Source organism: Rhinatrema bivittatum, chromosome 2, assembly GCF_901001135.1.
Source record: "Rhinatrema bivittatum chromosome 2, aRhiBiv1.1, whole genome shotgun sequence".
Lineage (NCBI taxonomy): Eukaryota > Metazoa > Chordata > Amphibia > Gymnophiona > Rhinatrematidae > Rhinatrema > Rhinatrema bivittatum.
In genome coordinates, this window is record NC_042616.1 from 813,134,886 (window position 1) to 813,158,256 (window position 23,371).

The window sequence follows — 23,371 nt, forward strand, 5'->3', positions numbered from 1 at the left end:
GCTATCTCCTCCCCTCTGGAGGAGCAGATCACAACAGATTGCTATATCCTCCCCTCTGGAGGAGCAGATCCTAACAGATTACTAACTCCTCCCCTCTGGAGGAGCAGATCCTAACAGATTACTAACTCATCCCCTCTGGAGGAGCAGATCACAACAGATTGCTATCTCCTCCCCTCTGGAGGAGCAGATCCTAACAGATTACTAACTCCTCCCCTCTGGAAGAGCAAATCCTAACAGATTACTAACTCCTCCCCTCTGGAGGAGCAGATCCTAACAGATTGCTAACTCCTCCCCTCTGGAGGAGCAGATCCTAACAGATTACTAACTCCTCCCTCTGGAGGAGCAGATCCTAACTGTCATAATAAAGAGTGGTAGTATTTGATATCCTGCGAGGGATACGGCCCTGAAGAAAACACTTGGGAACTTGTTTCAAATATACTGGATAAAGTCCTTCTTAAACGGTTCCATGCCTCCCATCCCAAGAATCCTAAACCTTGGGGAAGGGGCCGCAGCATTCCGTGGCCGGTCGCACTCACCCGATGCAGCCCCGGTCTGGCCCTGACTCTTCTTGCAGCGGCGGAGAGCTGCCGCCAGCGTCGAACTTCTCTGCAGCTCAGGGCCGCTGCTGAGGACGCCGAAGCCCGACCCCCACCGGTGACTTCCTAGGCGTGCGCGCGCCTCTCCGCTGTTCTTAAAGGGACCGCAGCGGGAAAATTCCCTCAGTCCCTTCTGATGACGTCAGCGCTTCTGCCTATTTAAGGCCACCCCTGCCTGCAATGCCTTGCCTCAGCAACAGGTCGTGCTCCTTGTGGGTATAGCAAGTAGTCTGTCGCCGTCTTCTCCTGGATTGCTTCTCTGGTCTTGATTTCGATTGTCTTGGACTTCGTTTTGGATGGTCGCCTGCCCTGCCCTTTGATACATTCCTGGACTTTGTTGGATCTCTGCCCACTGACTTCTGGTACATTTTGGACTTCGCTGGATTGCTGCCTGCCCTGACTCTTGGAACGGTTTCAGACTTCGCTGGATTGCTGCCTGCCCTGACTCTTGGAACGGTTTGAGACTTTGCTGGATTGTCACCTGCCCTGACTCTTGGAACGGTTTGAGACTTTGCTGGATTGTCACCTGCCCTGACTCTTGGAACGGTTTCAGACTTCGCTGGATTGCTGCCTGCCCTGACTCCTGGATCGGTTTGAGACTTTGCTGGATTGCTGCCTGCCCTGACTCCTGGATCGGTTTGAGACTTTGCTGGATTGTCACCTGCCCTGACTTCTGGTTCGTCCTTGACTCCACTGGCTTGCTGCCTCGTGGAGTTGCTCGTCTCTGGAAACCCGCTCACAAGTCAGCTGGCCCTGGCACCCAAGTGCTCAACCTGATGGGAACAAGGGCTGGTATTGGTGAAAGTCCTGTTGGATCTCCACATCAGCCAGCTCTGCCTACCGACGATGAGAACCTGCAGGGTGGTGACAACCTCGTCTCGGACCCAGGGTCCACCTTCATAGCACTACCTTGCAGGCTTTATAATTTAAATGTACCCAAAAAATTATTATGAGTGTTTGCTACCATGCAAGATTCTTTTCAAATTCTCTTTCTTTGCCTTCCTTATCAATGCTTTCTATCTAACTTGCCAGGAAACTTGCTGTTTCCTGTTTTCTTCATTTGCACCCCTTTTCCATTTTTTTGAAGGATATTCTTTTGATTAGAATAGGCTCTCTCACCTCACCTTTTAACCATGCCATTAGTCACTTAGCCTTCCTTCCGCCTTTTCCAATGCGTGGAATACATCTGGTCTGGGCTTCCACAATGGTATTTTTAAACCACGTCCATGCTGATGTAAACTCTTGAGTTTTGTAGCTGCTCCTTTCAGTTTTTTCCTAACCATTTTCCTCATTTTATCATACTTTTCCTTTTGAAAGTTAAATGCTGTCGCAGTAGATAACTTTAGTGTCCTCCCTGCAGTTATTAAGTCAAATTTGATCATTTTGTGACCACTGTTGCCAAGTGGCTCTGACACTGTTACCTCTCGCACCAAACCCTGTGTTCCATTAAGGACCAGGTCTAAAATAGTTTCCCCTCTTGTTGGGTTCCTGTACCAGCTGCTCCATGAAGCAGTCATTTATTTCATCTAGGAACTTTATCTCTCTAACATGTCCTGAATGAGACATTTACCCAGTCAATACTGGGGTAATTGAAATCTCCCATTATTACTGTGCTGCTGATTTTCTTAGCTTCCCTAATTTACATAAGAATTGCCATACTGGGTCAGACCAAGGATCCATCAAGCCCAGCTTCCTGTTTCCAACAGTGGCCAATCCAGGCCATAAGAACCTGGCAAGAACCCAAACATTAAATAAATCTCAAGCTACTATTGCTTAATAATTAATAGCAGTTTATGGATTTTTCCTCTAGGAACTTATCCAAACCTTTCTTAAACCCAGCTACACTAACTGCACTAACCACATCCTCTGGCAATGAATTCCAAAACTTAACTATGCCCTGAGTGAAAAATAATTTTCTTCTTCTTTAAGCATTTTATTGCCTCTTAGTTCATTCTGGCCATATGGATGGTAATACACCCCCATTACTATTTTATTCCCCTTTTCACTTGGAATTTCTATCCATAAAGATTCAGCATTGCATTTTGTTTCCTGCAGAACTTTTGTTCTGTTTGACTCAATGCTCTCTTTCACATATAGTGCCATCCCTCCACCAATTTGATCCATCCTATCATTTTGATATAATTTGTACCCTGGTTTCACAGTGTCCCATTGGTTATTAGAGATGTGAATCGTGTGATCGATCGTCTTAACGATCGATTTTGGCTGGTGGGGGGGGGGGAGGGAATCGGATCGTCGCGGTTTTGTTTTTGTAAATATCGTGTAAATCGGGGTAGGGCGGGAAAACCGGCACACTAAAACAACCCTAAAACCCACCCCGACCCTTTAAAATAAATCCCCCACCCTCCCGAACCCCCCCAAAATGTCTTAAATTACCTGGGGTCCAGTGGGGGGGTCCCGGTGTGATCTTCCACTCTCGGGCCACGGGTGCGTTGATAGAAATGGCGCTGGCGCTACCTTTGCCCTGTCATATGACTCGGGCCGTATTGCAAAATGGCGCTGGCCGTATGGCCATTTTGCAATACGGCAACACGATTCGAGTGCAGGAGGTCGTTCCCGGACCCCCGCTGGACTTTTGGCATGTCTTGCGGGGGTCAGGAGGCCCCCCCAAGCTGGCCAAAAGTCCCTGGGGGTCCAGCGGGGGTCCGGGAGCGATCTCCTACGCTCGTGACATCGGGGAACAGGAACCAAAATGGCGCCGGCGCTACCTTTGCCCTGTCATATGACAGGGCAAAGGTAGCGCCGGCGCCATTTCTATCAACGCACCTGTGGCCCGAGAGTGGAAGATCACACCGGGACCCCCCCACTGGACCCCAGGTAATTTAAGACATTTTGGGGGGTTCGGGAGGGTGGGGGATTTATTTTAAAGGGTCGGGGTGGGTTTTAGGGTTGTTTTAGTGTGCCGGTTTTCCTGCCCTCCCCCTTCCCTTCCCCTCCCCCTTCCCCCGATTTACGATTTTTGACGATAAATCGGGGGAATTCCTATTATATATCGCCTCTAACGATTTTTGACGATTTAAAATATATCAGACGATATTTTAAATCGTCAAAAAACGATTCACATCCCTATTGGTTATATTCCTTCTACCAGGTCTCTGAGATGCCAGTTATATCTACCTCTTCGTCCAGTGCTATACACTCTAACTCACCCATCTTATTTTTTAGACTTCTAGCATTTGAGGGTTTTGTTTGTATTAACCACCTGCTCATCAGTTGGCAGGGGTAATTTGGAAATTTTCTGCATTTTACTTAAAGGCACCTGGTCCACTTTAGCATTTATTACAGCCTCTCTACTGGTTTGCCCTATTTTCCCTGTACTCTTAGTATCCTTCAATGATACCTCCCTCCGAGCCATGCGCTGCTGAGCGACTGTCGGCTTTCCCCTTTGTTCTAGTTTAAAAGCTGCTCTATCTCCTTTTTAAAGGTTAGCGCCAGCAGTCTGGTTCCACCCTGGTTAGGGTGGAGCCCATCCCTTCGGAAAAGACTCTTCCTTCCCCAAAAGGTTCCCCAGTTCCTAACAAAACTGAATCCCTCTTCCTTGCACCTTCGTCTCATCCACGCATTGAGACTCCGGAGCTCTGCCTGCCTCTGTGACCTGCGCGTGGAACAGGGAGCATTTCAGAGAATGCTACCCTGGAGGTTCTGGATTTCAGCTTTCTACCTAAGAGCCTAAATTTGGCTTCCAGAACCTTCCTCCCACATTTTCCTATGTCGTTGGTGCCCATATGTACCAAGGCAGCCGGCTAAAATGCTAGCTATGTGATCATCCAGTGCAGTATTAAAGCTCAACCATTCCTTGGCTGCTGTCGTGGATTGATGAAGCCATAATAAACTGAAGCTTAATCCTGATAAATCTGAACTATTTTGCGTGGGCCTACAGGAAAGAGATTTTTTTAGCTTTGCCATTTATTGGGGGAGTAACAATGCACTTGAAGCACCCTGTGGAAAGCTACGTAAGCTTCCTTATTGTTAGGTCTGCTGGCTGGCACGACAACCCCAAGGCAGCCGGCAAGTCCCTGCAGCCTGGAAGCCACCAGCAACACGACCCTGCCGATCGCGGCACAGGGCGCCGCCATGCCGCTGCTCCCCGATCCTTCCTTAGGTGCACGCACGCCCGACGGCCTGACTCTTAAAGGGCCGGCGGTAGGAAGACAGCTGCGGTGCTCCCTGATGACGTCACTGGCCTCTCTCTACTAAAGGAGGAGCCACAGACCCCCTCAGCAGCAGGTCCCCTGGTGTGCCTCGTGCCTCAGCGCGTGTTGCCTTCGTTTCTGTGTTCCAGCGCCCCTGTTCCCATGTTTCTGTCTTGCTCTCGCCTTCCTGCCTTGTTCCTGAGTTCCTGACTACCTTGCCTTACCCTTGCCTTGCTCCATCCTCGTCTGTCCTGCCTTTGTCCTTGCCCTTGTCTTGCTCCTTTTGTCTTTGTCTTCCCTCGGCTTGCCTTACTGGATTCTGACCTCTGCTTGGACCTTGACCATTCCTTGATTGCCGCCTGGAACTGACCTTTGCCTTTGAACCTACTATGCCCTGGCTGCTGCCTGCTCCGACCTCTGGCCTGCCTTTGGTATCTCCAGTCTGCCACCAGCCTTGACCTTGGTCTGTCTCTGGACCCTTGTCTGCCTGCCTTCCCCAAGGGCTCAACCTGTGAAGAGGTGAAGCTCCAGTCGTCCGGCCGCAGGGCGTGACCTCCAGCTGTCAGCTTGGGCCTGTCAGGCTTTACCTGGTAGGTTGCGCCAACCACACCACAGCACTAAGGGCCCACTGTACCAAACTCCTTACAGTTGTATTCAAGCATTTTTGCTGGCAAATGATCTTGCTATTGCTCTTCACGTTCTTATTTTAAATAGATTAGATTTTTGCACAGTATGTACCAGGAGTTTACAAGTACAGCTATTAGACGTCTACGAGTGGTGTAGAATACTGCAGCGAGGTGGTTGTTGGGAACGAAGGTATCAGATCACGTAACTCCTCTGCTTGCTCAGTGGCATGTTGGTGGCTTGAAGAACAAAGGGTTTTTGGTGTTTGGTGTTCAAGGATGAGCATCGGGGTGTCTCAAAGGATTCGGCAGATTTGCTGGTAGCCTGCTGGCCCTCTAGATTACTCCGGTCCTTGCAGCTTGCCCTACTCATAGTTCCCTGGTCTTTCAGAAGTAAAGTTCTCCTCCATGAGGCAGAAGGCTTTTGCGTCCTGGAGAGTCATTCTGGAACCTGGTCCTGGTGGAGCTACGTTTAGAGATGAATTATTGGACTTTCTGGAAAGGAAAACCCTCAAAGCTTGGATTTAGCGCCAGTTGGATCTGAGGTTCTTCCTTGGCACTAAATGAATGATAGTCAGGTTTCATCATTCGTTTCTCCTTATTGGGGGCCATTAGATTGGTTGACCTTTGATTGTGGATTATTTTTATAGCTGGGGGGTGTTAATTAGTGTTGATTTTTGATTGCTGCCTGTGTTTTGGGTGTGAATTGGACATGTTCCTCACTCAGAGCTATTCTCAGATAGAACGTGCAATAAAGTGTAAATAAAATAGTAAAGTAGCGAAGAAATAAAACAGAAACTAACAAGCTGGCACTGTCTGAGCACTAAGCATACACCATCAGTTCCCTCGCTGCTTGGAGACAAGTTAAGCATAAACTCTCTGTCCCTTCTGGTCTTCACCTCACAGCCATCTCTGGGTTTCTTTCCTTCACGCTTTCAGTCTCTAAAGGGTGGGGGGAGAAGAGTCAACCCTTCTTCACTGGTCACATTTCCTGGGGAGGATCCTTCCCAGCTTTTTCGGCCACTTCCTCCTCCTGGTCCATCCTTTATACCTGACCCCTGGGGCAGAATGGCTCAGCAAACCCTCTGAATCAGGGCTGGGCCCTCTAGTAGCCAACCACCATGGTCCCAGTTGTGAAAACCGACTTATTTAAAAAAACCAAAACACGGATATTCCGCCGATCCTCCAGTCTCAGCGGATTACAACAAACAAACATAGTCAATAAAATACCAGTACATTAACAACAATACAGCAAATGACCTTAGTAAATACAAACCACCCCTCAACAAAAAAAAAACAGTCAAAAGACCCAAGCAAGGGCTAAGAGAAACAATCAGCAAAAGCCAGAGAGAGAACGTGAGCTTTCCAGAGTAAATCAGATTCAGTTCTGAGGCCCTCGGGGAGGCTATTCCATAAGGAGGGGCCTGCTTTGTACAAAAATACGTTTCTTGTATTCGGATAAATGCACCTGCTTAAATGACGGGAGCGCCAGTCAATGTTGTGAAGAGGAACAGAGGCACCGAGTTGGTTGATATTTCCAAATTGCTGAAGTCAAGCAGGCTGGGGCACGCTCCTGTATGACCTCAAAAACCCAAATCAGCGTTTTAAACTTTACACGCCAGCTGACAGGGAGCCAGTGCAAACCGCCCGCAACTGGTGTAATATGATTTTGCAATGGAGATGTGGGAATAAGGCGCGCTGCAGACTTTGAATTAGCTGAAGCACCTGGAAATGAGAATTTGGAAGACCTAAAAACAGGACATTACTGTAGTCCGACGATAATAGTAGCAAAGGCTGAGCAGCAGTAGGGAAATCGGGCTGACTAAGCCACGGCTTTGTAATAAGAGGACTGCACTAACCTGTCGGTCTGAGAAGGCATAGATAGAGAAGAGTCAATAGCGATATCCAAATTCCCTGCTTTCAGGATGATAAGAGCACAGTTTCTGTTTTTGCAACATCAAGAGCTAATCTGCTGATCTGCAGCCATTCCTTAATCTAAATACAATAAATCTTTCTCGTACACCTTGATAATTTTTCCAGTGCTTAGGAAAAGGAAGAAATAGGGGGGGGGGAAAACCCTGTATATCGTCAGCAGATAATCTGAAGGCTATGTCCAATTCAGAAAGAACCGAACAAAGGGGGGGGGAGGCCAGGTAAGCACTGAAAAGGATTGGAGAACGAGAAGAACCCCCGAGGAGCCCCTGTAGTAAGGGCGAGGGGTATAATGCAGAAAAGCCATCCCAATCCTCACTGGGTACTGCCGAGGAGCAAGAGATGAAGAAATGCAGGAAAGAACCGAAGACCCCCACGCTTCCAGGGGTCTGAGTAATAATTCCTGATTAAGCGTGTCGAACGCAGACCATGTAGCCAATCAAACAAGATAATATTTTGCGCCAGAATCAAAACCCTGGCGAATTTCATCAAAGCTAGAAAGCAAAAGCGACTCTGTACTATGTCACAGGCAAAACCCAAATTCCATGAAGAGGGACAACATCTGCCCTTCTCCAGCCCTAGAGAAGCTCTCCCGTCCCCAGATGTGTCGGCGGAGCTGCCAAAAACCTCTCTGAGCTCCTTTAATGTCCTGGGATGTATCCCATCTGCCTTCCGTGGCTTTGTCCACTCTCAGGTTCACAAGCTTACACAGAAATGATGGGGCTTCTACCTCTCTGATCCTTCTCCCCTCCCTCCGTCAGTGAAGGGCAAAGAAAAGTATTTGCTTAGAGTTTCTCCCCACATTCCTGTTTTATAATCCCGTCCTTCCACGTCTCCCTTTCCCTGACGACCTTGGATGAAGCCTTGTCACCTTGCTTCGCTGCCCTGGCCCTTGCTGTCCTGGCCGCCTTCCCTGGCTCCTCAGCCTTTCTAGATACTGCTGCCCTCTGAGACTCCTGCAAACTTTTCGGAGCCCAATCTGTTTGCCCAACATCATTTTAAACCCCCATACCGGTGGCCTTGTCCTCTCTCTGTGAATTGCTTCCCTAACCTGACTATAGCTCCTTCCCCTGAGATGCTCCGCGTTTTGGCAGAGCTGGTGCTCCTCTTGCAGGACTCTGACCTTCCTGTGTCTTCTCTCTGCCTTTGATCTTATATTAAACCGCCCTGATGACCCCTGGAGCTCAGCTGCCATTGCAAAACCCTTTCCCCCTTTGTTTTAAGTCCCAGGTCCGGGACTGAAGGGGGGGAAGGGGGCCAGAACCTCTCTCTGCTTCTGAGTCAGCAGATGGGGGGGGGGCATGGACCCTGATTAAAATGGCTAGCGACGGACGGCTCCCCCCCCCCCCTCATTGCCAGTATGGGGTATTATTCTATCAGGGGGGGGGGGGATTAAAAACGAAGGCAGCGACAGCGCAAAAAGGAGAAGCAGGGACTGAAAGGAGCAGTAAAACCGGGGCAGCACGTGCGCATGCGGCCTGCCCAGAGAGTGCTTCGGTAATCTTCATCAAACAACGTAGCAGCCCTGCTGTAACGCAGCTAAATCCGGGGAAGGGGGCCAGCCTCTCCTTTATTTATTTATTCTCACGGATTGCACGAGTTCTCTGCTCGGTGAGCGGGATGATGAAAAGGTTTCGTGACCTTCGCCTTGCGGTCCCGGCCGCGGCTCTTTTATCCTCTGGGTCCTGAATCTGCTGCCCAGCGCATAACCGGGGGGGGGGGAGGGGGCACCCGCAGTTCCCGCTTCCCCTAAGTGACAGCAGAATTACATCTCAAAGCATGGAAGGGGGGGGGGGGGCTAATAGCAGGCCTGGCAGAGCAGCAAACGCAGCCAGCGGGCAGGGGGGGGGGGCTGATGAGGGTCTTGAACCTTTCCTAACTCTGTAGGGTGGGGGTGCCCTGTCAGATCCTGCTGAACACCTGCAGCTCCTGCTCGCTTCTGCAAAGCCGCATCAGCCCAGCTGTGGGGGCCGGCGTTCCATGCAGCTGTTCTGCCAGCGGAGGGAGCTCTTCCTGCACTGATCCGCTGTTACTGGAGTCCCTAGGAGGAGGGAGCCAATCACATCGCTGCACTGGCCAATCCACCCCCCCTGTATTGTTTTCTGGAACGCATTGTGCTGGGTGAGGGAGACAGAGGAGCTGTGCAAAAAGTTTCCTGACCAGAAATGCTTCTTTGTTATGCTAGCACATTAGAGAACAGCCGGGAAAAGTGAGTCAGGCAAGTGTGCAGAGCTTCTCACACGGTATCTCACCCCCTTGCCATACTGGGTCAGACCAAGGCTCCACCAAGCCCAGTATCCTGTTTCCAGCAGTGGCCAAGCCAGGTCACAAGCACCTGAGTAGGATCCCAAGCTGCTTACCCCGAGAATAAGCAGTGAATTTCTGCAACTCTACCTTAATAATGGTTAGTGGACTTTTCCTGCAGGAACTTGTCCAAACCTTTTTTCAAAAGCAGTTACACTAACAGCTTTCACCACATCCTCTGGCAACAAATTCCAAAGCTTAATTATGCGTTGAGTAAAAAAAAAACATTTTTTCATATTTGTCTAGTAGCTTCATTGTGTGTCCCCTGGTCTTTGTAATTTTTGAAAGCATAAACAACTGCTTAACGTTTACTCGTTCCATTCCACTCATTATTTTATAGGCTTCTAACATATCTCTCCTCACCCGTCTCTTCTCCAAGCTGAAGAGTCCTAACCTCTTTAGGCTTTCCTCACAGGGGAATTGTTCTATCTCCTTTATCATTTTGGTCACCCTTCTCTGTACCTTCTCTAATTCTGCTTTATCTTTCTTGAGATGTGGTGACCAGAATTGTACACAGTATTCAAGGTGCGGTCTCACCATGGAGTGATACAGAGGCATTATGATATTCTCTGTGTTATTCTCCATTCCTTTCCTAATCCCAGCATTCTGTTTGTGTATGATATATGAACACAAGATGAGGATGCACCATGGAGTGATACAGAGGCATTATGATATCCTCTGTTTTATTCTCCATTCCTTTCCTAATAATCCCCAGCATTCTGTTTGTGTATGATATATGAACACAAGATGAGGATGCACCATGGAGTGATACTGAGGCATTATGATATTCTCTGTTTTATTCTCCATTCCTTTCCTAATAATCCCTAGCATTCTGTTTGTGTATGATATATGAACACAAGATGAGGTCGCACCATGGAGTGATACAGAAGCATTATGATATTCTCTGTGTTATTCTCCATTCCTTTCCTAATAATCCCCAGCATTCTGTTTGTGTATGATATATGAACACAAGATGAGGTTGCACCATGGAGTGATACAGAGGCATTATGATATTCTCTGTGTTATTCTCCATTCCTTTCCTAATAATCCCCAGCATTCTGTTTGTGTATGATATATGAACACAAGATGAGGATGCACCATGGAGTGATACAGAGGCATTATGATATTCTCTGTTTTATTCCCCATTCCTTTCCTAATAATCCCCAGCATTCTGTTTGTGTATGATATATGAACACAAGATGAGGTTGCACCATGGAGTGATACAGAGGCATTATGATATTCTCTGTGTTATTCTCCATTCCTTTCCTAATAATCCCCAGCATTCTGTTTGTGTATGATATATGAACACAAGATGAGGATGCACCATGGAGTGATACAGAGACATTATGATATTCTCTGTGTTATTCTCCATTCCTTTCCTAATAATCCCCAGCATTCTATTTGCTTTCTTGGCTGCTGCTGCTGCACACTGAGCAGAAGATTTCAACGTATTTTCAGTGATGACACATGGATCCTTTTCCTGAGTGGTGACTCCTAATGTGGAACCTTGCATTGTGTAGCTATAATTTGGGTTACTCTTCCCTATTTATTTATTTATTTTATATTCTGCTTTTCAGTCACTTTAAAGTGGATTGCATTTAGGTACTGTAGGCACATGCACTTATCCACATTAAATGCCATCTGCCATTTGTATGCCCCGCCTCCCAGGCTTGCAAGGTCTTCTTGCAATTTCTCACAACCCTTTTGTGATTTATCAACTTAGAAAATTATTCAATCTTCAGGAAATGTGATCACCTAACTAGTTGTTCCCATATTTAGATCATTTATGAATATGTTAAACAGTGGTCCCAGAACACATCCCTGGGGCGCTCCACTATTCACCTTTCTCCATTGAAAACATTTACCACTTAACACTTCTCTCTGTTTTCTATCTTTTAACCAGTTGGCAGTCCACAATAGGGCACTGCCCCCATCCCATGACTTTTTAATTTCCTAAGAAGTCTCTCATGAAGGACTTTATCAAATGTTTTCTGGAAATCCAAATACACTTTATCAATTGGCTCACCTTTAGCCACATGTTTGTTCACGCCATCAAAAAAAATGTAGCAGATTTGTGAGACAAGACTTCCCTTGACTAAATCCATGTTGGTTTTGTCCCATTAACTGATGCCTATCTATAAGTTCAGCAATTTTGGTTTTTTTTATAATAGTTTCAAATGTTTTTTCCTGGCACTGATGTCAGGCTCACCAGTCTGAAGTTCCCTGTATCACCCTTGGAACCCTTGGAACCCTCTTTAAAAGCTAATGTTACATTGGCAACCCTCCAATCTTCAGGTATTATTGCTGATTTTAATAATAGTTTACAAATTACTAATAGCAGATCTGCAATTTCTTTTTTCAGTTCTTTCAGCACTCTGAAATGTATACCATCTGGTCCAGTGATTTGCTACTCTTTAGTTTGTCAATTTGACCTATTACATCTTTCAGGTTCACTGAGCTTTTTCTCAGCTTCTCTGAATCATCACCTTCTGGCATGGGTATCTGCCTAGTCAACAAGCAAAAAAACCCTCTGTAAATGAAATACCAGGAGTCTTTTAAAAGACCTTCATAATAGTTCCTACCGGCTTATAGGACAAGAACCTTCATTGCCTTCTCTTTAATCATAGGTCCAGTTCATACCATGAAATTATACAGTCTTTTTTTTTTTTTTTTTTTTAAGTATCTTTTATTGAGGCAACAATAAAATAACATGCTATGTTCAAACATAGAAAGCAGAGTAATATCTCAACAAGTTTTAACATTTTACACCCAACCTAAAACACCTTCCCTTCCCCTCCGATCATCAATTCCCCACCCTCCCCATACAGAGAATCTCAGGTGAATACAGACTATCAAGAATGAACCTCACTACTCAACAGGAGGATCAGGTTGCTATCCGTCACATTTTTTACGCTTCAAGTGGCGAAATTGCCTTAATAGAGGGCTGGAGTGCATCGTAATATACCTGCCAGATGTCCCTGAAGAGTCTCTTCTTGCCAGGAGTGAAATGTAAATACAGGGATCCATATTCCAGCTGATACAGCTCAGTCATGAAAGTAGACCATTGACGACTTGTTGGAGGAGTGGGTTCTATCCAGCATAGCATAATACATTTTTTGGCGATAAGACACACTTTTGACATAAGTAGAACATTATCAACAGAGTTACTAGTATCTCCCACTTCATTGTTCAGGATACAAAATGAGCAGGACCATCGGACTTCGGAGCTCAGAAGTGAAGAGAGGTACATGCGGATATCTTCCCAAAATGCTTGGATTGCTGTGCAGGTCCACAGACAGTAGATTAGGGAAACCTGTGGTTGATCACATTTCAGACAGGTATCTGCTGATATAAGGCCCATTTTCTTTGCTCTAGCCGGAGAAAAGACAGTTCTATGAAATATACGTTGTTGGAGTTCACGAAGAGTAACATTATTGGTCATCTTTGAAATAGATGCGTAGGCGAATTTAAGCAATCGGACAGTCAAGTCTTCATCGCAATCTCGCGTCCATTTGGGAAGTAGAGAAGGAAAGACTTTATAAACCTGTACAGAACAATAATAGGAGTACATACAAGACAAATTGGCAGTTTTGGCAACAAAGCTGGCAATCAGGTCAGAATATTGGGGAGAGTCAATAGAGCCAGTAGTCCCCTTCATCAAGGCAGAATATGCTGCTCGCAAGTTACCATACAATAAGAAATGTCGTGGCTGCAACCCTAGTTGTTCCTGGCACTTTGCAAAAGAGTGGAATTTTCCCGTGGTGGGATCTAAAAAATCTTTGAGTGGCCAGCTAGCTGAAATGTTAAAATTATGTGTTTTTGAAAAATTATGTGTTTTTGAAAACACAAGACAGAGTATAGTGTGTTGACACATGGACTGGTAATTGTAATAATTTGCGGGTATAAACCCAGCTTTTCCGAATGGTTCTCACCAAACCAAATTGTAGCTGGGGTCCTACAAGCTCGCTAGGAGGAGAATGCAAAACATAGCTCGGGTCCATTGGCGCACAAAGAGCATGAATCAACTGAGCATCTGTATGCTGTGAAGTTCCAAGAATCCAATCCTCCAGAAAGTGAAGGTTAGCCGCCCTGGAGTATATCATACAATCAGGAAGGCCAAAGCCTTCATGAACCCATGGGGCGGACAGAGTGGTATAAGCTAAGCAGGGTTCCGCACCTCTTTTTGCAGTTTACGGTTATCTTTAGTCCATAGAAGGCATGAGATCATGGAAAGTAAGTAAATGAATCTAGGAGCAATTACCGTCTTAGTGACTGCTATTCTGCCTTGAAGAGAAAGGGGTAAGGCTCGCCAGCTAGAGTGTGATTAGCTTTATCTATTGATGGCGAGACGATTAAAGCATACCATTTATCTGGGTTTGGGTGGATATGAGCCCCTAAATATGTAATGGTAGAATCTGCCCATTTCACCGGAAAAGATGGCCAAGTGGAGGACATCACGCCCATCAAATCAAGGGCTTCAGTTTTATCAAGATTTAGCTTGAACCCAGAAAGAGATTGATACTTAGAAAACATTTTCAAGGCCTCAGGGAGCGCAATTCGGGCATTAGTTAAAAGGAGAAGAATATCGTCTGCAAATAGGAGCGTTTTATAAGTTTGATTTCCTACCGGGATCCCCGTCACTGTCTGTGTGTCATGTAGTTTCCGAATAAGGGGCTCCACTGTCAAGATGAATAGCAAGGGAGAAAGTGGACATTCCTGATGCGTGCCCCGTCCCAAGTGAAACTCTTCGGAAAGTAAACCATTGACCAGTACCCTCGCCGTAGGATTGGAGTAGAGAAAGTAATATATTCAAATATTCTCCCAGAAAATCCCATTTTGGAAAGCACCTGTTTGAGAAAGGGCCACGCGACCCTATCAAAGGCTTTTTCCGCATCACAGGTTACCAGCAGGGGATCTGTGAGAGAGGAAATAGCACAATTCTCTAAGGCGGCTTGAACTTTATGTAAATTTACTGCCAACCTTCTTCCTGCCACAAAACCAACTTGGTCCGGGGAAATGAGCATGGGCATAATAGGTTGAAGCCTATTGGCTATTAGTTTTGCATATAATTTAATATCCAAATTCAATAGCGAAATTGGACGATAGGATGAGGGTACCAAAGGGTCACGTCCCGGTTTGGGGAGAACCACAATAGTTGCGGACCTTAAAGTAGCGGGCATCGTACCAAGAGTGGCCATAGCCTCAAATAGGGATTGTAATATAGGGGCTATATCCTGTGCTAGGGATTTATAAAAAAGCGCTGTCATCCCATCGGGCCCTGGATCTTTATTATGTTTCAATGAGCTTATAGCCTCCAGGACCTCTTGGATCTCAACAGGACGGTTTAAGAATGTTCGTTGCACTTCAGTTAAAGTAGTTAGTGTTAATTTTCATAAAAACTCCTCAATGTCTATCTCCTCAACCTGTTCCCCAGACTACAAGGTGTGGTAATATTCAGAGAATAGTTGTGCAATATCAGAAGAGGTGGATTTTATGTCCCCATTAGGAGACCGCCGGTTGGCTATAAATTTCGAGGTTTCCTTCGCTTTTAAGAGGCATGTAAGGAGACGGCCCGCCTTGTTTCCAAATTGAAAAAATGTGAATTGTCTATGCCTTAAAGCCCTATGAGCTTGTTCATGTAAGAGATTATTAAGAGCCATTTGAGTCGCCTTGTATTGGGGAATGAGGCCTTCTTCACCGTTAATGTTAATTCTGCGCTTGAGAGCCTTCATTTGTTTTTCAAGAGAATGAATATCCTCATCCGCCTTCCATCGCTTGTGACTGGCATAACTAATAATATCCCCTCTGATAACTGTTTTTGTGGTTTCCCACAGTAGCACAGGTTGATTAGAGTGTTGTGCATTAAACATCATGAAATCCTGCCATTTCTTTCTCAAATAAGCTGGAAAGGCTGGGTCATTAGACAAGTGTGCTGGGAGTCTCCATTGATCTTGTGAGGCTGGATCCCGGGTACCCAATTCCCCCAAAACTGGACAGAATTATAGTCTTAATTATATATTTCTTGTATATTTTTGTGTAAATAAAACAAGGTACATAGCTTGTCGAGTTGTCTCAGAATGCTGTTAGGTAGCAATGGTGGTATGATATGTTTGTCGTACCACTATTACTACCTTGAGATGATGTGACAAGCTAATCCCTAGATTCATCAAAATGCGTTATTAATGCGTGGACAACAACTGCGATAAGCAATAGGGGTGTGTTTAAAATTACCACATGATAACATACCACTTCACATTGGCAGTGCAGTCCTATTCTCACATCTTGTAGAGAGAGAGAGAAAGGAAAGTCTCACAAAGATGCCATTTCTACTATGTTCTCTCACCCTAGCTTGATGGACTCTATAATAGGGTGCCATCAAGCTAGGGCGAGATAAGATAGTACAAAATTTCATCTTTGTGAGATTTTCCTCAGTCCAAATGATGTATATATTCATGGTATGAACCAGCCCTATAAGCCAGTGGTGCCTATTATGAAGGTCTTTTAAAACAACATATGAACATAAGATATGCCATACTGGGTCAGACCAAGGATCCATCAAGCCCAGTATCCTGTTTCCAACATTGGCCAATCCAAGTCACAAGTACCTGGCAAGTACTCAACCATTAGATAAATCACAAGCTACTATTGCTTATTAATTACTGTAATAGCAGTTTATGGATTTTTCCTCTAGGAACTTATCCAAACCTTTTTTAAACCCAGTTACACTAACTGCTGTAACTACATCCTCTGGCAATGAATTCCAGAGCTTAACTATGCACTGAGTGAAAAATAATTTTTACGATTTTTTTCAAAAGAACTACTTGCTATCTTCATGGAGTGCCCTTTGATCCTTCTATTATCTGAGAGAGTAAATAACCAATTTACATTAACTTGTTCAAGTCCTTTCATAATTTTATAGACCTCTATCATATGCCCTCTCAGCCATCTCTTCTCCAAGCTGAACAGTCCTAACCTCTTTAGCCTTTCCTCATAGAACAGCCGTTCCATGCCCCTTATCATTTTGGTTGCCCTTCTCTGCACTTTCTCCAGTGCAGCTATATCCTTTTTGAGATGCAGTGATCAGAATTGTACACAGTATTTAAGGTGTGTCCTCACCATGGAGCAATACAGAGGCATTATGACATCCTACGTTTTATTCACATTCCCTTTCTAATAATTCCTAACATTCTGTTTGCTTTTTTGATTACCACAGCACACTGAGCCAACGATTTCAATATATTATCCACTATTATGCATTGATCTCTTTCCTGGATGGTAACTCCTAAGGTAGAACCTAACATTGTGTAACTACAGCAAGGGTTATTTTTCCCTATATTCATCACCTTGCACTTATCCACATTAAATTTCATCTGCCATTTAGAAGCCCAATCTTCCAGGTCCTCCTGTAATTTATCACAGTCTGCTTGAGATATAACTACTCTGCATAATTTTGTGTCATCCGCAAATTTGATAACCTCACTTGTTGTGCCCCTTTCCAGATCATTTATAAATATATTAAAAAGCACTGGTCCAAGTACAGATCCCTGAGGCACTCCACTGTTTACCCTTTTCCACTGAGAAAATTGACCATTTAATCCTACTTTCTGTTTCCTGTCTTTTAACCAACTTGCAATGTTGCGCCAGAGGTGGACCCTTGGGCCGAGGTGGAGTTGATGCAACCCGTAGGAAGGATCCTACGGGTCCCCACAGTCTGCAGGCAGAGTGGGCTGATGGACGAAGGCCGGCTGGCGCTTCATCAATACCAGCCCTCGTTCCCTGCGGATTGAGCCTTTGGGTACCGGGGCCGGCTGAGTTTAGATGGGCCTCCATATGTCATCGTCAATAGAAGGATCGAGGTCAGCCCAGAGGCAGCAACAGAGGTATGGAAGAGTCTGTACTGGACGAGGCGGAGTCCCGGAAACCTGGGCGCCAAAGGAACAAGAGTCAGAAAGAGGGCCCCCGAGCAAGAGCAGGCCGAAGCCTGAGTAGGCCAAGTTAAGGACGTAGACTGAAGAGGCATTGTAGGGCAGGCTTGGGTCAGGGCTCGCGGCAATCTAGAAGCAGTGGCAAGCAAGGCTGAGGTCTGAGCGAGGAGATAGTCAAATGTACTCAAGCAATGCAGAGGTCTGGGTCTGGAGAGAGGCAACAGAGTAGTCAGGCAATGCAGAGGTCTGGGTCTGGAGAGAGGCAATGGAGTAGTCAGGCAATGCAGAGGTCTGGGTCTGGAGAGAGGCAACGAAGGAGTCAGGCAATGCAGAGGTCCGGGCTTGGAGAGAGTCAACGATGTGGTCAGGCATAGCAGAGGTCCAGGCTTGTAGAGAGTCAACAACGTGGTCAGGCAAAGCAGAGGTCCGGGCTTGGAGAGAGTCAACGATGTGGTCAGGCAAAGCAGAGGTCGAGGTCCGAGGAAGCAATCCGAGGGTAGGTTGGAGAATAGGAACACAGAAACGAGGAAACTAGGAACAGGAGTCAGCGAGGATCAGGAACACAGGAACGAGGAGCCGGAAGCAACAGGGGCGGCCCAAGGGCGGAGCCGGTGGCCTATTGCTTCCGTAGACAAGGGACCAGGCACTGGATTTACTTGAGAGAGGTGAGGGGACCGAGCCGCGGGTCTGCTGCGACTGGCACACGAAACAGCAATCCACAAAATGACATTGCGTCCTATCCCATGACCTTTTAGTTTTCTTAGAAGCCTCTCATGCAGGACTTTGTCAAACGCCTTCTGAAAATCCAAATACACCACATCTCCCAGTTCATCTTTGTCCACATGTTTATTCACTCTTTCAAAAAAATGTAGATTTATGAGGCAAGATTTCCCTTGGATAAATCCATGTAAGCTGTGACCCATCAACCCATGTCTATCTAAATGTTTTGTGATTTTATTCTTTACAACAGTTTCTATGATTTTTCCCAGCACTGAAGTCAGGCTCACTGGTGTATAGTTTCCTGGATCATCCCTGGATCCCTTTTTAAATATCAGGGATTCATTGGCCATCTTCCAATCTTCAGGTACATCAGATGATTTTAATGATAGGGTACAAATTAATTGAAATAGGTCTGAAATTTCATTTTTTAGTTCCTTCAGAACCCCCTTGGGTGTATACCATCCGGTCCAGGTGATTTACTACTCTTCAGTTTGTCAATCAGGCCTACCACATCTTCTAGGTTCACCGTGATTTGATTCAGTCCATCTGAATCATTACCCATGAAAACCTTCTCCAGTACGGGTACCTCCCCAACATCCTCTTCAGTAAACACCAAAGGAAAGAAATTGTTTAATCTTTCCGCGATGGCCTTATCTTCTCTAACTCCCCCTTTAACCCCTCGATCATGTAACAGTCCAACTGACTCCCTCACAGGCTTTCTGCTTCGGATATATTTTAAAAGGTTTTTACTGTGAGTTTTGGCCTCTACAGCCAACTTCTTTTCAAATTCTCTCTTAGCCTGACTTATCAATGTCTTACATTTAACTTGCCAATGCCTGCCTGCTCTTGCTTCTGTGCCTGCACCCTGGTGACATCATATTGGGGCGACGGCCCTATTTAAACAGGCCCTGGATACAAGAGGCGCCTAATACTTGCAATGATGACATGATTAGCAGATGGAATACAGTGTTAGTCCAAACAATGAATACGATTGCTCCGGTCTAAAAACTTTCTCGTATTAGAACCTCATATGCTCCCTAGTATTTATATACGCTGGCTTTACAAAAAGAAAACTTCATAAACAGGAAAATGCTTGGAAGAAACACAAGACCCACCATAACTTGAACCTTTTTCATACTGAATTATCTATATATTGTACTTCAGTGAATACCGCCAAAAATTCTTACTGCTCAAATCGTATCCACCAAGCGAACAATAATCCCAATGTTCTTTTTAATACCGTTAAAGCATTGACCAGGCAACATAATTCTACCTGCAATTACCCCAAAGCCACCTCTTCTCTAGAACTATGTGATTCTTTTAAAAATCATTTTCAACAAAAGATTCAAAATATTATCAACACATTTCTTCAACTGTACCAAATATTCCTTCCGTTCATACTTGGGAAACCTTTGATGATATAGCCAGTACGGAAATTCTTCATAAGAACATAAGATATGCCATACTGGGTCATACCAAGCCCAGTATCCTGTTTCCAACAGTGGCCAATCCAAGTCACAAGTACCTGGCAAGCACCCAAACATTAGATAAATCACAAGCTACTATTGCTTATTAATTACTGTAATATCAGTTTATGGATTTTTCCTCTAGGAACTTATCCAAACCTTTCTTAAACCCAGTTATACTAACTGCTGTAACCACATCCTCTGGCAACAAATTCCAGAGCTTACATGTGTGTTGAATGAAAAAGATTTTTCTCTGATTAAGTTTAAATGTGCTATTTGCTAACTTCATGGAGTGCCGCCTAGTCCTTCTATTATCCGAAAGTGTAAATAACTGATTCACATCTACTCGTTCAAGAACTCTCATGATTTTAAACACCTCTATCATATCCCCCCTCAGCCATCTCTTCTCCAAATTGAACAGCCCTAACCTCTTCAGCCTTTCCTCATAGGGGAGCAGTCCCATCCCCTTTATCATTTTGGTCGCCCTTCTCTGTACCTTCGCCATCGCAACTATATCTTTTTTGAGATGTGGCGACCAGAATTGTACACAGTATTCAAGATGTGGGACTTGCTATATACATGTTTAATATTAGTAGTAGTAAAACCAAGATGTGTTATATAAATGTTTAGTGGTAGTAGTAGTAGTATTACCACGACTTGCTATATAACTTTAATACTAGTAATAGTAGTAAAACCTGGACTTGCTATATAACTGTTTAATAGTAGTAGTAGTAGTAGTAGTAGTAGTAGTAATATCAGGACCTGCTATATAAATATTTAATAGTGGTAATAGTAGTAATACCAGAGCTTGATATCTAACTGTTTAATAGTAGAACTAGTGGTAGTAGAAGTAGTAATACCGGGACTTGCTATATAAATATTTAATAGCATTAGTGTAATAATGGGACTTGCTATATAAATGTTTAATGGTAGTAGTACTAGTAGTAGTACTGGGACTTGCCATATAAATATTTAATAGTAGTAGTAATATTGGGACTTGCTATATGAATATTTAATCATAGTAGTAGTAGTATTTATTTGTTTTTTTTTCTATACCGAAGTATTAGTGTTGGCCTTCACTCTGGGACTTACTATAAAAATGTTTAATAGTAGTAGTAATATCAGGCCTTGCTATATAAATGTTTAATAGTAGTAGTAGTTTCAGGACTTGCTATATAAATATTTAATAGTAGTAGTAATAGCGGGACTTGCTATATAAATGTTTAATACTAATATTAGTAATACCAGGACTTGCTATATAAATGTTTAATAGTTGTAGTAGTAATATCGGGACTTGCTATATAAATGTTTAATAGTAGTAATAGTAGTAATATTGGAACTTGCTATATTAATGTTTAGTAGTAGTAGTAGTAGTACTATAGGGACTTGCTATATAAATATTTAATAGTAGTAATATCGGGACTTGCTACATTAATGCTTAATAGTAGTGGTAGTAGTTCTATAGGGACTTGCTATATAAATATTTAATATTAGTAATAGTAATATCGGGACTTGCTACGGTATATACATGTTTAATAGTAGTAGAAGTAGTAATATCGGGACTTTCTATATAAATATTTAATAATTGTTGTAGTAGTAGTAATACTGGGACTTGCTATATAAATGTTTAATAGAAGCATTAGTAATACTAGTAGTAGTACTACTATAGGGACTTGCAATATAAATATTTAATATTAATATTAATTATATTGGGACTTGCTATATAAATATTTAATAGTTGTTGTAGTAATACAGGGACTTGCTATATAAATGTTTAATAGAAGCATTAGTAATACCAGGACCTGCTATATAAAAGTTTAATAGTAGTAGTAGTAGTAGTAGTACTTTAGGGACTTGCAATATAAATATTAATTATATTGGAACTTGCTATATAAATATTTAATAGTTGTTGTAGTAGTAGTAATACCGGGACTTGCTATATAAATGTTTAATAGTAGTAGTAGTAGTACTATAGGGACTTGCTATATATTTAATTTTAGTAATAGTAATATTGGGACTTGCTTTATACATATTTAATAGTAGTAATAGTAAACTACTACTGGGACTTGCTATACAAATGTTTAATAGTAGCATTAGTAATACCAGGCCTTGCTATATAAAAGTGTAATAGTAGTTGCAGTAGTAGTAGTAGTAGTAACTCTCAGCTGGTGCCTGGAGCTGCGCTGTGATCTCCGGCACCTCCAGCGCTGCTCCCTCTTCCCTTGTCCCATATATAATTGTCCTGCAGATTATGGCTGAGGTCAAGCCCCTAGCCGGCCCTGGGGGGGGGGGGGGGGCCGAGCACGTGGAGCTTGACCGGACAGATCCAGTGACAAGAGAGGGGAGCCCACAGGAGAGTGCAAAGGACGCACTCCCCGCGCTCCCGCAGAGTCCCGGGGCTGGCAGAACAATGCCGAGCGCCGCGGAGCGGGGAGGGAACCACCGGGGAGGCGAGGGACGAGCCCCGCCTGCTCTTTAAAAAGCGATCGAGCGCTCTCCCCCCCCCCTTCCCTGTCTCCTTCGGTCGGAGCAGTGACCCGGCTGGAGGCAGCTTTCGGGCTTCGGATCCGCAAACCCGGCAGGTTAGCTCCCTCCTCCCCTCCCCTCCTCCAGCAGATGGGGGAGAGGAGAGAAACCTGTGGAGAGAACTTGGGTACATTGCCAGGGCTTTTATTTGGAAAGTGGGAGGAGAGAATAAAGTGTGTGGGGGGTGAGAGAGAGAGAGAGGCGGCGCACGGGAGATCCCAGGTTAAGCTCAGCGCAGCAGCTGCAGGGTGGGGAGGGGGGAGAGGTCCCTCTGCCTCCTCCCGCAGAGCTGGACTTTCTCCTCCGCTTCCTGCTCTCCGCCTCCCACGCTGAGTCTGCGGCGGCTTTTAAAGTTTGCTGCGCGCGGATGTAGATTTATCTGCCCGTCTATCCTCCCCCCTCCCGGCGGCTCCCAGCCCGGGATGCGCGTGCTGAGCAGCTGCAGGGCACTTTGGGGCTCCCCCGGCCGGCGGGCTCTCAGCTCTCCCCCTTCCTTGCCTTGCAGGGCGCTCTCCGAGGCGCGGGGCTCGCTGCCCGCAGAGATGGAGAACGGGGTGCCCAGGCGGGAGAAGGTGCTGACCCTGGAGAGCATGAACCCCTGCGTGAGGAAGGTGGAGTACGCGGTGCGGGGCCCCATCGTCACCCGGGCCATGGAGCTGGAGAAGGAGCTGGAGAAGGTAAGGGGACCGGGGGGGGGTCCCGCAGTCCCTGCAGTCCCTGCAGTCCCTGCTGCTTAACACCGGGCACCCAGGCAGCATCCTCCGGTAAGAGGGACAGCTTTCTGATAAAACATCTCCCCTGATACAGAGAGAGAGAGAGCTCCAGCAGCAGCGCCCCCCCCCCCCACCCATTATCTGCCCCCAGATGTGCACCCTGTGCTTCCCAACAGGTCCTGCCAGCTGTGGACTTCCCCCGCAGCTCCCTGGCTCCCACTCCTATCATTCAGCAACGCTGTCTCCCTTATCCAGCAGCAGTGCTCCCTCCCCCCCCCCCCCCCATCCATTATCTGCCCCCAGATGTGCACCCTGTGCTTCCCAACAGGTCCTGCCAGCTGTGGACGTCCCCCGCAGCTCCCTGGCTCCCACTCCTATCATTCAGCAACGCTGTCTCCCTTATCCAACAGCAGTG

General features: G+C 45.5%; 1 protein-coding gene across 4 annotated transcripts in view; it reads left to right on the forward strand.

Annotated features, from left to right (window-relative positions):
- GPT (glutamic--pyruvic transaminase) overlaps positions 1-23,371 on the forward strand; it is a 152,828-nt gene that overhangs the window by 34,378 nt on the left and 95,079 nt on the right. For 2 of the 4 annotated variants that reach the window (XM_029592248.1, XM_029592249.1), the window contains exon 2: positions 22,749-22,920. In XM_029592248.1, the coding sequence (XP_029448108.1) occupies positions 22,786-22,920 (135 nt within the window). In that variant the 5' untranslated portion in view covers positions 22,749-22,785. Of the gene's footprint in view, positions 1-22,153; positions 22,300-22,478; positions 22,921-23,371 lie in introns of those variants that run through there. The other 2 variants (XM_029592251.1, XM_029592247.1) reach the window with 2 other exon arrangements.